Source organism: Natator depressus, chromosome 10, assembly GCF_965152275.1.
Source record: "Natator depressus isolate rNatDep1 chromosome 10, rNatDep2.hap1, whole genome shotgun sequence".
In the NCBI taxonomy this organism is placed as follows: Eukaryota; Metazoa; Chordata; order Testudines; family Cheloniidae; genus Natator; species Natator depressus.
Window position 1 is genome coordinate 58862590 of NC_134243.1, and position 13547 is coordinate 58876136.

The 13547-nt window shown below is 46.0% G+C and overlaps 1 protein-coding gene across 1 annotated transcript in view; it reads left to right on the forward strand.

Annotated features, from left to right (window-relative positions):
* RFX7 (regulatory factor X7) overlaps window positions 1–13547 on the forward strand; it is a 116017-nt gene that overhangs the window by 44075 nt on the left and 58395 nt on the right. Inside the window, exon 2 of the mRNA XM_074966299.1 lies at window positions 8220–8253. Coding sequence (XP_074822400.1) covers window positions 8220–8253 — 34 coding nt within the window. The remainder of the gene's footprint in view (window positions 1–8219; window positions 8254–13547) is intronic.

The window sequence follows — 13547 nt, forward strand, 5'->3', positions numbered from 1 at the left end:
CTCTCTCTGCACTGAGCTGAGGGTGGGAGTGCACTGAGCACAGGGCTGGGGGTGAAGGAGCAGGCTGGGGGTTGGGGTGTAGGGTCTGGCCAGGAGCTAGAATGAGGGAGGGGGCTCAGAGTTGGGGCAGGAGGTTTGGCGGTGGAGCGCTTATCTGGACAGCTCCCATTTGTTGCGAGGGGTGCAGGTGGGAATGTGAGGGGGTGGGGGTGCAGGAGCTCCCATTTGGTGCTCAGGGTGGGGGTGGGAATGTGGGGGGTGCAAGAGTCAGGACATGGGGTGTGGGGGAGGCTGGGGGCATGTGAGGGGCGTGCAGGAGTCAGGGCAGGGAGCTGGGAGTGTGTGAGGAGCATGGAGGAGTCAGGGCAGAGGGTTGGAGGCATGTGAGGGGGTGCAGGAGTCAGGGCAGAGGGCTGGGGGCATGTGAGGGGGTGCAGGAGTCAGGGCAGAGGGCTGGGGGCGTGTGAGGGGGGTGGAGGAGTCAGGGCAGAGGGCTGGGGGCGTGTGAGGGGAGTGCAGGAGTCAGGGCAAAGGCTGGGAGCGTGTGAGGGGGGTGCAGGAGTCAGGGCAGAGGGCTGGGGGCGTGTGAGGGGGGTGCAGGGGTCAGGGCAGAGGGCTGGGGGCGTGTGAGGGGGGTGCAGGGGTCAGGGCAGAGGGCTGGGGGCGTGTGAGGGGGTGCAGGGGTCAGGGCAGAGGGCTGGGTGTGTGTGAGGGGTTGTAGGGGTCAGGGCAGAGAGCTGAGGTCGTGGGGGTACTCCCAGCCCCTTGCCCTGAGCAGCTCATGGCAGGGGCCTGGAGGGGATATGCCCTGATTCCACCCCCGCTTCCCCACCGCCTCCTCCCCACCTCTTCTCTGCCTCCTCCCCGGAGCAGCAAACACCCTGCAGGGCTCCGCTTCTCCCCCATTCCAGCAAGGGCCATGCAAGGGCCATCAGCTGATCGGCAGCAGGGAGGGAGAGGAGGAGGGGCAGGAACCCAGCATGGTGGGGGAGGGGTGGAACCTTGCCTGCCCTGCAGCAGCAGCCGACAGGACCAAGCTTCTTCACCCTGCCCCCGCGGGGGGGCAGAGAAGGGTGGGTCGGGGCAGGCAGGATTTTTAATGGCACGCTGCTGCCTGCCGGGGCCCCGGCCTGGGTTCGGCAGCGGGCTGAGCGGGGCCGGTGGCTGGGACCCGGCAGGCAGAAGTGTGCCATTAAAAATCGGCTCACATGCCGTCTTTGGCATGCGTGCCATAGGTTGCCGACCCCGATTTAGCTAATACATGCACTGTACAGATCATACATGCACAATCTAAGTAGCTATAGACTAATAGTTATTTGTAGGATAATTTCGAGGTAAGTTTTCAAGAAATAGCTGTTTTCCCTTTGCTGGCTTATTTGAAAGGTAAGTAGTAGACAAAGGGAGTAAGTCTGTTCTATCTAGGTCAACTGTTTCACCATCATCCCTATTGCTAGGCTTGTTGCTTTTTATTCCCTGACCTAATGGAGATACTGTACATTTTATAGTTTCCTAAGTGTACATGGCACTTGAGACACAAGGCTAACGTCCTTGTTCCAACAACTTTACAATCAAAGGGCCCCGGGGTGGCAGGTTTGTATAATTTTTTGGTGTTGCCCAGAACAGGTCCAAGTCCTTTCCTGGCTCTACTCCCCCCCCCCACCCCAATATATATATTTTTAAATAATATAAAAATGGACTGGAAACAGTAAGCATTTAACAGTTTCCCTATATTGCACAATGGGGGTGGGGGGGCAGCTCTGGGGTGTGGCTGGGGATGAGGGTTTTGGGGTGTGGGAGGGGGCTCAGGGCCAGGGCAGAGGGTTGAGGTGTGGGGGTGAGGGCTGCAGGGCGGGGCTAGGGATGAGGGGTTCACGGTGCAGGAGGGGGTTGAGGGCTCTGGCTGGGGGTGCGGGCTTTGGGGTGGGGCGGGGCTGAGGATGAGGAGTTTGGGGTGCAGGCAGGCTGCCCCGGGGCTGGGGCCGGAGAGGAGGACTCCACAGTCTCCCTAGCCCTCTCCCCGCCAGCAGCAGTGAGCTCCAGGAGAGGGGCCCCCTTCTTCCTCCTTCGGCAGCACACTCACCCGGCATATTCACTACATATGTTCCTAGGAGCTGAGCCCTCTCAGGTCCAGGAAGCCCCTGCGCCTCCCCTGTGGTGGGGGGAGGGCTGCCATCACGTGTGCGCCTCCTCCCCTTCTCCCTCTGAAGGTGGTGACTGCCTCAGCCTGCCGCTGGTACCACTCCCTTTTGTAGCCGGCAGCGGCCAGTGAGGGAGCACAGCATGGAGTGTCATAGCAGCTACCCGCTGCCCAGGGTGCAGGCAGGGATGCTCCAGGGGAGGCGCGTGGGGCAGCAGGTGGGGACAGGGCAGAGACCTGACCCCGAACATTGGTGGAGCCGGGCCCCCAGGCCCTGAATTTGCTGGAGCACGGGCACCACAGGCCCATATAACTCGCCACCCCTGAAGGGCCCTGGTTCCACAAAGTTGCTTATGCTTAATGCTCACATGAATGGTCCCACTGTATGGCAGTAGAGCCACTCATGCAAGTAAACAAAGATTTTGCAGGATTAGGCTATAACTCTGAGATATCAGCTAGGATGGAAGTTTTAGATTGTCTATATTAAGCTGTAGCATACGGTGCCTCTTTGTGAGGCTAGGGAATGCAGAGCTGGACATTCATAGAACTAACTGCTCACTGCTGTTAATAGATACCCTAACAGACAGGATTTTTTTTTTTTTTTTTTTGGCCAGTGTTTTACTTGCATCTCAGGGCATGTGCTTGCAGACCAGGTTACGTATGCATAACCATGCTTTGTTTCAGAGTAGCAGCCGTGTTAGTCTGTATTCGCAAAAAGAAAAGGAGTACTTGTGGCACCTTAGAGACTAACAAATTTATTTGAGCATAAGCTTTCGTGAGCTACGAAAGCTTATGCTCAAATAAATTTGTTAGTCTCTAGCTCATGAAAGCTTATGCTCAAATAAATTTGTTAGTCTCTAAGGTGCCACAAGTACTCCTTTTCTTATAACCAGGCTTTGTGTGCCACCAATCAGCTATATGTAGCTTATGGGAACTTTGCCCTATCAGCTGACAATACCCACATGACGTGTTAAGTTAACCGGCTGATATTACCTGTGCCCGTTATTCTTGTGTTGCAGAACTTTTCAGAGGCAGGTTAGGAGAATTTTGATGAGCTCTTATGGAAGTAGAGGTCAGCGCTAGAAGAGTGCAAAACCGTTTGAGTTTTTTTGTACGTGAGGTAAAGGACTTCAATAGAGCCAAGTGCTCCCCTCTTTGCACTCTGCTGTTCTGTGCTTTCCAGACAGCAAATTGAGTCCTCACATTTTCAAACTTTTCTCTTGGAGGAGATGGTGGCTTGGTAATATGCCTTTTAACAGCCTTAGATTGGTGTAATGGGGTCTAGGGGTCCACTTCCACTTCCCTTTCTGCTCCCCCACAAGAAACAAATGTTATTGCAAACCTCCCCCGAGAAAGGAGAGCTTGACAGAATTCAGCAATGCTGCACTGTGCATCAGCCCAGAGAGTTGCCTAATGGCAGTGAGGTGCTCTCTGCCTTTTTCCTGAAAGAGCACACTGCTTAGTCAGTCAGTCTGGAGAGAGAGTCATATGCAGGCTCAAGTCTGATTTTTCCCCACATGGCAGTGCATTGGGCTCCCATTAGATCAGCAACCTCTCCTGGCCAGATTGGTCCCTTAAGGTGAGGTCTGTAATCATCTGAAGGAATAATTTCTCTCCAGGTATTACCACATTTAGTGTCTCTTTGTCATTAGACCTCCTAATAAGACAGCCAAGGTTATAGGCAGTACAGTAGTCAGATTGCCCCTCTCTCGCTTCCCCAACTTAGTATATAGACTAAGTGGCATGGTAAGTGTAGATATAGCCTGAGAAGTTTCAGGTAGATCTGCTTCACCCCCTTCCTTGGAAGTTTCTCATCAGTGTGTTACCCATTTGACAGCCACCAGCAGATATAATAAGAGGTCACTGCTATGCCCTTTGGAACACAGCTGGCTCTTTCCATGCCTTGATCCCATTGACAGCAGTTCCTTAAGTGGCCTCTGGAACAAAAGTAGGCAGCGAACAGATGTGTGGACAGCATCAGTGGCATTACTAGCTACCTTTACCCATGGGAGCTTCTATTGCCCCTTTCTAGTTATTTCTCTTGGCCCTCCAGCCAAATACCAATCTTGCATGAGGAGGGGCAGTCCTCAGTAGCAACAGTGACCCCTGCAGCATAAATATTAGGACTTTTTTGAGCACCAAAATGAGAAAACAAAGCTACCTGGCAAGATGACAACACTGGTTCTTGCTTCCTTGGTTTGAGGTCTCAGAACGTCCGTTGTAGCAATGGTGGTTGCACCAGTAAGATCCAACTCCCAATACAAAAGTCAGATAGTGGAGCCTGTGATCTTGCACTCCATGTACTTTATGAAAATATGCTTATAAATGTGAATATGAGTAACTGGAATATGCTTTATGCAAAAGGTCTCTTGTAAGGTATCATTACAAAGTTTATAATCTACTGAGCTTATAATATATTTGTTTGCATGTATTATTTCTATGGAGTTAGGAGAATAAGATAGAAACTTGTAAAAAGAAAAGGAGTACTTGTGGTACCTTAGAGACTAACAAATTTATTTGAGCATAAGCTTTCGTGAGCTACAGCTCACTTCATTGGATCAGATGAAGTGAACTGTAGCTCACGAAAGCATATGCTTCAAATAAATTTTAGTCTCTAAGGTGCCACAAGTACTCCTTTTCTTTTTGCGGATACAGACTAACACGGCTGCTACTCTGAAACCTGTCATATAAACTTGTATTACTAATGTAAACATATTAAGTGAAAGCCATTAAGGGTGCTTCAGAATCAATGAACTGTAAATGGCTCTGTTTACTTGCAAACCTTCCTGTGTAGTGTGGGCCAGCCCAGGAAGAATGGAGGCTGGAGTCTCACAGAACATGTGACCATGTCACACGATGTTGGAATCCATCTTAAATTTGGTACTTTTCCATTTAGAAGGAGGGGTGGGGATCCAGAGAGACAAAAGATTCTCGCCTTGTGCCAAAGCTATAAAAGGGGGTGGAGCAGGACAAAGAGGCTGCCAGTCATGAGAACACCCCTGCTTTCCACCTAAGATGTCTGCTGGAACTAACAAGGACTATACCAGGGGAAAGGATTGGGCCCAGACTAGGAAGGAGTCTAGTCTGTGAAATAAGTTCATTGGAATAACTCTGAGGGTGAGATTTTTACCTCTAATCAGTTTCTGAATGTATTAGGCTTAGACTTGCGTGTTTTTGCTTTATTTTCCTTGGTGACTTACTTTGTTCTGTCTTTTATTACTTGAAACCACTTAAATCCTACTTTTTATACTTAATAAAATCGCTTTTGTTTATTAATGAACCCAGAGTAAGTGATTGATACCTGGGGGAGCAAACAACTGTGCATCTCTCTCTATCAGTGATATAGAGGGCAGACAATTTATGAATTTACCCTGTATAAGCTTTATACAGAGTAAAATGGATTTTTGGGGGGTTTGGATCCCATTGGGAGCTGGGGATAGGTAACCTGCTGAGCAGTTTTTAGTTAAAGTCTACAGCTATGGGGGCATGGACTAGACCTGGGTCTGTGTTGCAGCAGGCTAGCATGACTGGCTCAACAAGGCAGCGTTCTGGAAGTCCTAGGCTGGCAGGGAAAATGGGCTCAGAGGTAATTCCAGGACGTCAGGTGACAGTCCCAAGGGGGGTCTCTGTGACCAAACCTGTAACCGAGCCATTTTCTATTTTTGGTTTACTTATTTCTTACTGTTGACTTAAATTATCTCTAGTGATTGCTTTCTCTAGCCATTCTTTGTTGCCCTGGCACCTGCATGTGAGGAAAATAAGTCTGATCACAGTAGGTCTTGTTCCTGCCAAGCTGAGCTAACGAGCTTTGGAGTTAGGATCTAATTCATGCAGCCATTGACTTCAGTGGGAGCAAAGTTGTTCACTGAATTTTGAAACTTTTAGTTTAGTACTTAATTACTGGATAACTAATAAACAAGTATCTAGTGTTATATCTTAGAGGCCTGTGCCTGCTTTCATTGATACCAATGGTAAATAGCCAACTGGCTTCCATAGGCTGTAGAGTCAGCATGAAGTACATGACTGTATTTGGAAGTGTTAGAGCCACTTATGGGATAAAGTAGACTAGATTCCCCACAGTGCATTTTTTTGGGCATGTTTACTTAGGGTTGGTCATTTGATCGTTCTAGAAATAACTAGTCAATTGACAGGTCAAATATTTGTCAGATATTGTCAAAAATGGTCAAATATCTTAAAGGACTAATTCAGTAGAACAGTAACGAAGTGTAAGGCTTGGTCTACACTACATACTTACTTTGGTGTCACGACATTGGTCAATGGTGTGAAAAATCCACCAAAATTTAATCCCGTGTAGACAGCACTGTGTTGGTGGGAGAGCTTCTCCTGCCAACGTAGCTACTGTCCTCACAGAGGTGGAGTTATTAAGTCAATGGGAGAGAGATTTCCCATCGATTAGTGTCTTCACCAGATGTGCTACAGCAGCGCAGCTGTGCTGATGTAAATTTGTAGACTTCATGTTCTACAGTAGGTTAGATTCTTATGCCTAAGGCTGCATGTCTGTCACGGAGGTCACTGAAGTCACAGATTCCATGACTTTCTGTGACCACCGTGACTTCTGCAGTGGCCAGTGCTGGCTCGGGCAGCCCCTGGACCAGCAGCACTTTGGGTATGTTGGAGGGGGCCCAGGGCTCGGGCAAAGGGTTGGGGTGCGGGGTGACACTTGGCAGGGGAGCCTCCTGGGTTCTGACCAGCATGTCCCTGCAGCTCCTAGGCGGAGGGGCCAGGGATCTCCGCGTGGTGCCTACGCCTGCAGGTGCTGCCCCCGCAGCTCCCATTGGCTGCGGTTCCCAGCCAATGGGAACTGCGGAGCTGGCGTTTGTGGCGGGAGTAGCCCCCTGGCCGCCCCTCCCCGTAGGAGCTGCAGAAATATGCAGGTCGGAGCCAGGTAAGGAGTCTGCTAGCCCTGCAAACCCTCTCCCTCCCAGCACCAGCAGGGGTCCCAGGCCATGTGCCGCCACCCACCCCTCCTCCCCCAGCACCAGCAGGGGTCCTGGGCTGTGCACTGCTGCCCCCGCCAGCACCAGCCGGAGTCCCAGGCCACCCCCTCCAGCACCCGCGGTGCCCCCGCACCATCCCCCTCTCCGCCCAGAGCACCTGCAGCCCCCTGGCCCAATTTTTAGTTAGGGGTGTATACAGTAAAAGTCATGGACGGTCACGGGCCGTGAATTTTTGTTTACTGCCCATGACCCTGTCTATGACGTTTACTAAAAATACCTGTGACTAAAATGTGCCTTACTTATCCTAATTATTGAAAAAATTAAAAAATTACTTAAGTTATTTTAATTCAAAAAAATGTGAAGCAGTGTTCTAAAAAAATGAAAGAATGGCACTGTGATGCAATCACACCACCACGCCGCCTACCCTAGGGCACTCTTGCTGGAATATCTGACAGTATTTGGCCCTGGTCAAACAATAGGCAGTCAATTGACTGGTTTGCCCAGCTGGTGTTAAGTGAAATTACTTGTGATGTGACTCTCATTACTTTTTCCCTCACTCATTCTCCTGTAACCAGCTGAAAGGTAGTAAGATTAAATTGACTCAGTTATTTATTGTAAACACTTAGTTGTCAGTAAAAAAAAAAAAAAAAAAAGGTGTAGTTGACTGTAGAAGCTGTCCAAGACAACCAGAAATTCATATTTCAAATAAGATTTAATTAAATGTTTTCATAGGTGGACAAATCAAATGAATCTGAAGCAGTTACCAGTTGCAAAAACACTTAATACCATCCCAGAGCCCAATCCCGAGAAATAATGAGCATCTGTCAGTGCCATTTTGTGGAAGTGGTAGCCACTCAGTAACTCAGAATAAAGTTTCCCAGTTGCAGCATCAGAATGCATTAAATTTATATCCCTTGTCAGAAAAAACCTATGTGTTTTAAGTAACAACTATTTCTGGAAAACATTTCTTCTAGAAAGTTACAGGATGAGTATTCTTGCATAAATAACCAGGAATTAAGCTTGTAGCTTCTCAGCATAACAGCAGTTGGAAATTCTACTATGTAACATTTTATTTCATTGCTGTATAGGTTAACCTGAGACTTCTCTCTTCTTTTCCCCCCTAGCAAAACTGTACAATCTAAGGTGGACTGCATTTTGGTAAGTAGAACTTTTAAGTTTTTCCAAATATTAAAAAGCATTCTAAGACCACTATGGATGGCTGATGGGAATTGGCAGTGATTATGGAGCCCTTTATCACTATACACCATTGGAAAAATTAACCTGGTGTAGTGACGTAAGGTAGTTACCATCTGTAAGAAGTTCAGTGACCTATGAGAAGTAAATTTAGTGATCTCAGTTCAGTTCTCAGTGGACATGTGCCCACATCACACAAGCCAGCTTCAAGATTGGTACAGATTGATGATGCCCTGGCTAGTAATACCACTGGATGATGCCCAGAGTGTCCAATTATTTCATCTGTAGGGCTGGTCAGTCAGGCTAGATCAGTGGTTTTCCACGTTTTTTCATTTGCAGACCCCTAAAAAATTTCAAATGGAGGTGTGGACCTCTTTGGAAATCTTAGCAGACCCTTTTGGAAATCTTAGCCATAGTATGTGGACCGCCAGGAGTCTGCAGACCTCAGGTTGAAAACTACTGCATATTGCCATGGCAGTAAGGGATATTTTGCACTGTTGCTTTCACAGGAGCTATTGATTTTTTTCCCCCAGTCATTCAGTGTTTTGCAGGGACATTTACTATCTTTAGGCCTGATCCTGCTAGGAGCCTCCGATTAGCCTCATAAGGTGCTCTGTACTTCACAGGATCAGGCCCTTTTACCAGCAGGGGTTGTACAGTTACATTTGATTTATTACAATGGCTTGATTAATTTCAGTATGTTATCCTTTGCAAGGTCTTTGGGGCAGATATCATGTTTTGGTTGTGTGTTTGTACAGTGCTTAGCACAATAGGGACTGGGACTCCTAAGTGCTATCACAATATACATTATAATTTTATAAGATTCTTCTACGTGTTTAAGCTTCAGGATAGACAAAGAATGCCTGTTCCAAGCTCTTTGAGCCCTAAAAGATAAGAGTCAAACTAATCCAAAACTTGCCAAAGCAAGAAGGGTGGATTGATTTAAATCAAAGCAATCTAAATCACTGATTTTACTAATTATTTAAATCAGCATACTGGAAACATTGTTTTAAATCATCACTTTTAATTGCGTATTGCCATTATACCGTTTAGTTATTTTCCTAAAAAAGGGTTGATGCTCGTTGGTTAGTAACAATGAAAACATGTTGCTTGCCAACTAAATATAGTCTTTGCATTAAATTGGTGTTTCTTTTTGGTAATTAGCTGTATACGCTATGTATCTTATGCATATTTACTTAAGCAGTTCTATAGCTTAATTTACATTTATTCAGATTCTTAATGTTAACATTTTTTATTTTGTTAGAAAATGGTGAATGGTGCATTTCTTATTTACTAGATGATACATTTTTTACTTGTGATTTGTGTAAAGTTCTATTTGGATGGAAATTGAAATGCAATTAAAAATGTACAAAAATAGCATTTAAAACTTTTATTATATAAACCTACCTCAAATGTGCTGGAAACATAAGAAAAATGTACCAAAACAAATTTTGCATTTAAAACTAACAGTAGTTTAATAATTTAGTGAATTGTAGTTTGTGAATTGACTCAATTATTTCTGTGTGCGACTGTGTCCTTCAGGATTTTAGAACTAGAATTTCTCAAACTCTCTCACACTTAGGGCTAGTCTAGACCGGCAGCACTACAGTGCTTTAACGTGCCCTGTGTGGTCGTGGCGCAGCGCTGGGAGAGAGCTCTCCGAGTGCTCTAAAAAACCCACCTCCACAGGGGGCGTAGCTCCCAGTGCTGGGAGCACGGCTCCCTGCGCTGGTGCCCTGCCTGCACTGGCACTTCGCAGCGCTGAAACTTGCTGCGCTCAGGGGGGTGTTTTTTCACACCCCTGGGTGAGAAAGTTGCGGCGCTGTAAATTGCTAGTGTAGACAAGCCCTTAGTTTTGGAAGAGGAAAACAAGCTTTCCTGCTTTTTCAACTTCCAAATGGTTTTTAACTTGGAGCTAGCTGAATAAACTGAAATGAAGAAAATAATCTCTGCACCTGCAGAAGGAGACTAGTGCTATCAAAAGCAGGTTTAGCACTTCAGCAGACTCTGATTCCAGGTGCTTAGTCATTGACATCCACCAGTTCAGGGTTTAACTTTCTTTAAAACTTGGCAGCAATTATGTACGACTTAATATTTTGTGTATTTACTTTAAATTATTCTGATAACCTATGTTAAGGCATAAAATTATTGTATCAGTTTCAAATGTATTTTAAATAGGTTTAGTTTTAATAAACAAACCTGTATTTAATTTAAATGAAAAAATTTAATTTAAATACATTGACTTTTATCCATTCTGATAGCAAGCTAGTGGCTTCTCTGCACAGATATAGCCCATCCATAAATATGACCTTCTCCATCCTGTGTCACTCCTGAAAAAGCTAATCCATACCCCTCTGTAAAGAATTCCACACCATTGTCAAGATCCCAAACATTCGCCCAGAGACCAGCTTTGCTGTATGCCTTATAGGTCTTGACTGCTTTGGGCAGAAGGGTGTATTTCTGAAGTTAAGAGTCCTCAAAGTATGTCCTCTGACCAGCTCCCTCCGTTACATACACGAGGAGCTCTGCCTAGAATGCCTGTGCTGACTGCAATTGCAGTAGTATTTCACAGGGAGAGCCATCTCAGGAAGACAGATGCCAAGCCATTTAGGGCTCTAAGGGTATGTATACACAGCAGTAAAAAACCCATGGCACCAAGTCTCAGAGTCTGGGTCAGTTGACTCGGGCTGGCAGGGCTCGGGATGGTGGGGGTGGTAAAATCAGCAGTGTAGATGCTCGGGTTGGAGCCGGGGTTCCACCCAAGCCTGAATGTCTACTCTGCAATTTTTAGCCCCCCACCCCTGCCACCCCCAGCACAAGCCTGAGTTACCGTGCTTGCCATGGCTGTGCCTTGGGTCTTTTATTGGGGTATAGACATACCCTAAGTCAGAAACAGTTTATGCTCTAAATCAGCGTAAGTCCGACTCCCTTAATACTGTGATCTTGCACCTATGTTTAAGCCAGGAAGCATCCATTTTTATAGATTTTAGGGCTAAAAAGGAGCATTATGATCACTTAGTCTGACTCCCTGCATAAGAGGTCATTGAATTTCACCCAGAAATGAGTATTTAATAAAGTTGTGACTCAAGCTGCCCTCTAGCTACCTTCATATGATATCTGTGTAGCCGTATGGCTGAGCACGGTAGGAACATTTTAAAGGTGAGTTGTCAAAGGATAACTTGGATTTCCAAAGTGTTTGTTCTGAGAATAAAGTTACCCTAATTTATGGTAGATAAATGATATTTCTTTAAACTAAGCTGTATTTTTGTATCCATGTCCTTTCAAGGACCAGCTCCTGATCCAGTCTTGCCTACACTTAAAAGGATTCTTGGGTGCGTTCAATATTCAGCCTGAGGATGAAAGTGGCCTCCTGCCTCCTTCTTCCATAATGCTGCCAATGGCAATTGCTCCCCGTATTGCCTCTAAAGTAGGTTGAAGTTCATCCTTGAGCAGAAGACCCTGACAGGGGAGGTCAGTGGCACAAAAGCAAGTTGCAGCAGGTAGACGCATATATAATTAACTCTTTCCACAGTGCAATATGGGGCAGAACTGCTTAAGCAGCACCAGAAGAAGAATATAGCAGAATAGCAGTTGAGCAAATCGTTTGCATTCTGTGCATTTACAAGAAAATTGTGTTCGAGTTGGAAGCAGGTTTCATACTAAGAGTCTTGGATTTAGGATTTTTAAGTGCAGATCATTGGCTTGTCTAGCAGCCACCAAGGGTAGTCAACATTTGGTGGGTGGGGGAATAAAAGTCCTCGGCAGCAAGTCTCAGGGCCCAAGTCTGTAGACTCGGACTCTGAAATTTGCTGTTGCGGGTTTTTTTGTTTTGTTTTGTTTTGTTTGCAGTGTGGACATACACTAAATGTTTCCCTTCACTTGTTGGATGGGCTTTTGGATTATTCTGGTCAGCTGGACAATTTGGCCATTTTCCTAGATAGTGCCTTAGCCTGCAATGCTAAAGAACAATCTCCACAACTTGATTTAGAATATCACAAGGGTTTCCTTATGCTCTGACCTTGCGTTTCAAATGCTTCCCCATCTGTCCTGCTAATGGGATCAGATCTCCATTCATAATGGAATGGTTCTCTCTGGGATAATGTACCTTTGAGACAGGATACATACTTAATGTAGTGCAGTCAGTTATAAATACAGCATAGCATTGTTTAGAAGACTGGAATCAAAATAGGTTACAGGAAATAGACGTGGTGAATACACCAACCACAACACGGAAACTCAGCTAGGAGACCTGATCTTGCTATTGTAAAGCTGTGAGCTGTTGTGTGAGAGTCTGAGAATTCCCAAGCCAATGAAATTACAACATCGCTGACTTTTAAAAATCCTTATGGGAGAGCTTGTGTTAGGAGCTTCTCTCTGCAAGCCCATTCTCTCCTCTACCCTCTAGGGGACAAAGGCTGTCTGCCGTATTTACTGATCTCACACTTCAGCTATGTCTGCAGTAAGGAGCCTGTGTCACCATAGCTATGTTTTTTCTACACCCTTCACTGGCGTAGCTATGCCAATATCAGTTTAAAGTGTAGGTCAAGCCTTAGTATGAACAGGTTTATATGATTATCAGCAACTGATTCCATGTGATCTGGACATTTAGACACTGTGAGATCTCTTCTCCCCTACACCCCCTCTGCTTCCAAAGAGCCTAAAACCAAGCTTGGGGGAAGGTCCGTTCAGTCCGCTTAAGTGTTCAGCCTTATGTGTAGTTTTCATGGTCTGTGCTTCCTCAAGAGACTTGCAGACTTCTTGGCACCATTTGAGTGCATAGTCCCATGAGGCATGCAGGTACAACAGATCCATATCCTTTATCTGTTCAGGTTTCAAAGTAACAGCCGTGTTAGTCTGTATTCGCAAAAAGAAAAGGAGTACTTGTGGCACCTTAGAGACTAACCAATTTATTTGAGCATCCGATGAAGTGAGCTGTAGCTCACGAAAGCTTATGCTCTAATAAATTGGTTAGTCTCTAAGGGGCCACAAGTACTCCTTTTCTTTTTATCTGTTCAGTTTCTTTAATAATAACACCAAGGAATGTTCCAGGGCAGTGCCATTTTGTCATAGCACTTTAATTGCTGACTGCAGTAGAGAACATAAGAACAAGTCCTTTGGAGGAAAAGCCACCTTTTAGCAGTTTACCTTGATTCAGGTAACTGAATTTATAAGAAGTTTTTCTTCCTTAGTCATGTATGCTGTGAGAAGATGCTACTGCCACCTTCGTATCTATTTAATCTTGTCCAGTTAGGTTTTGC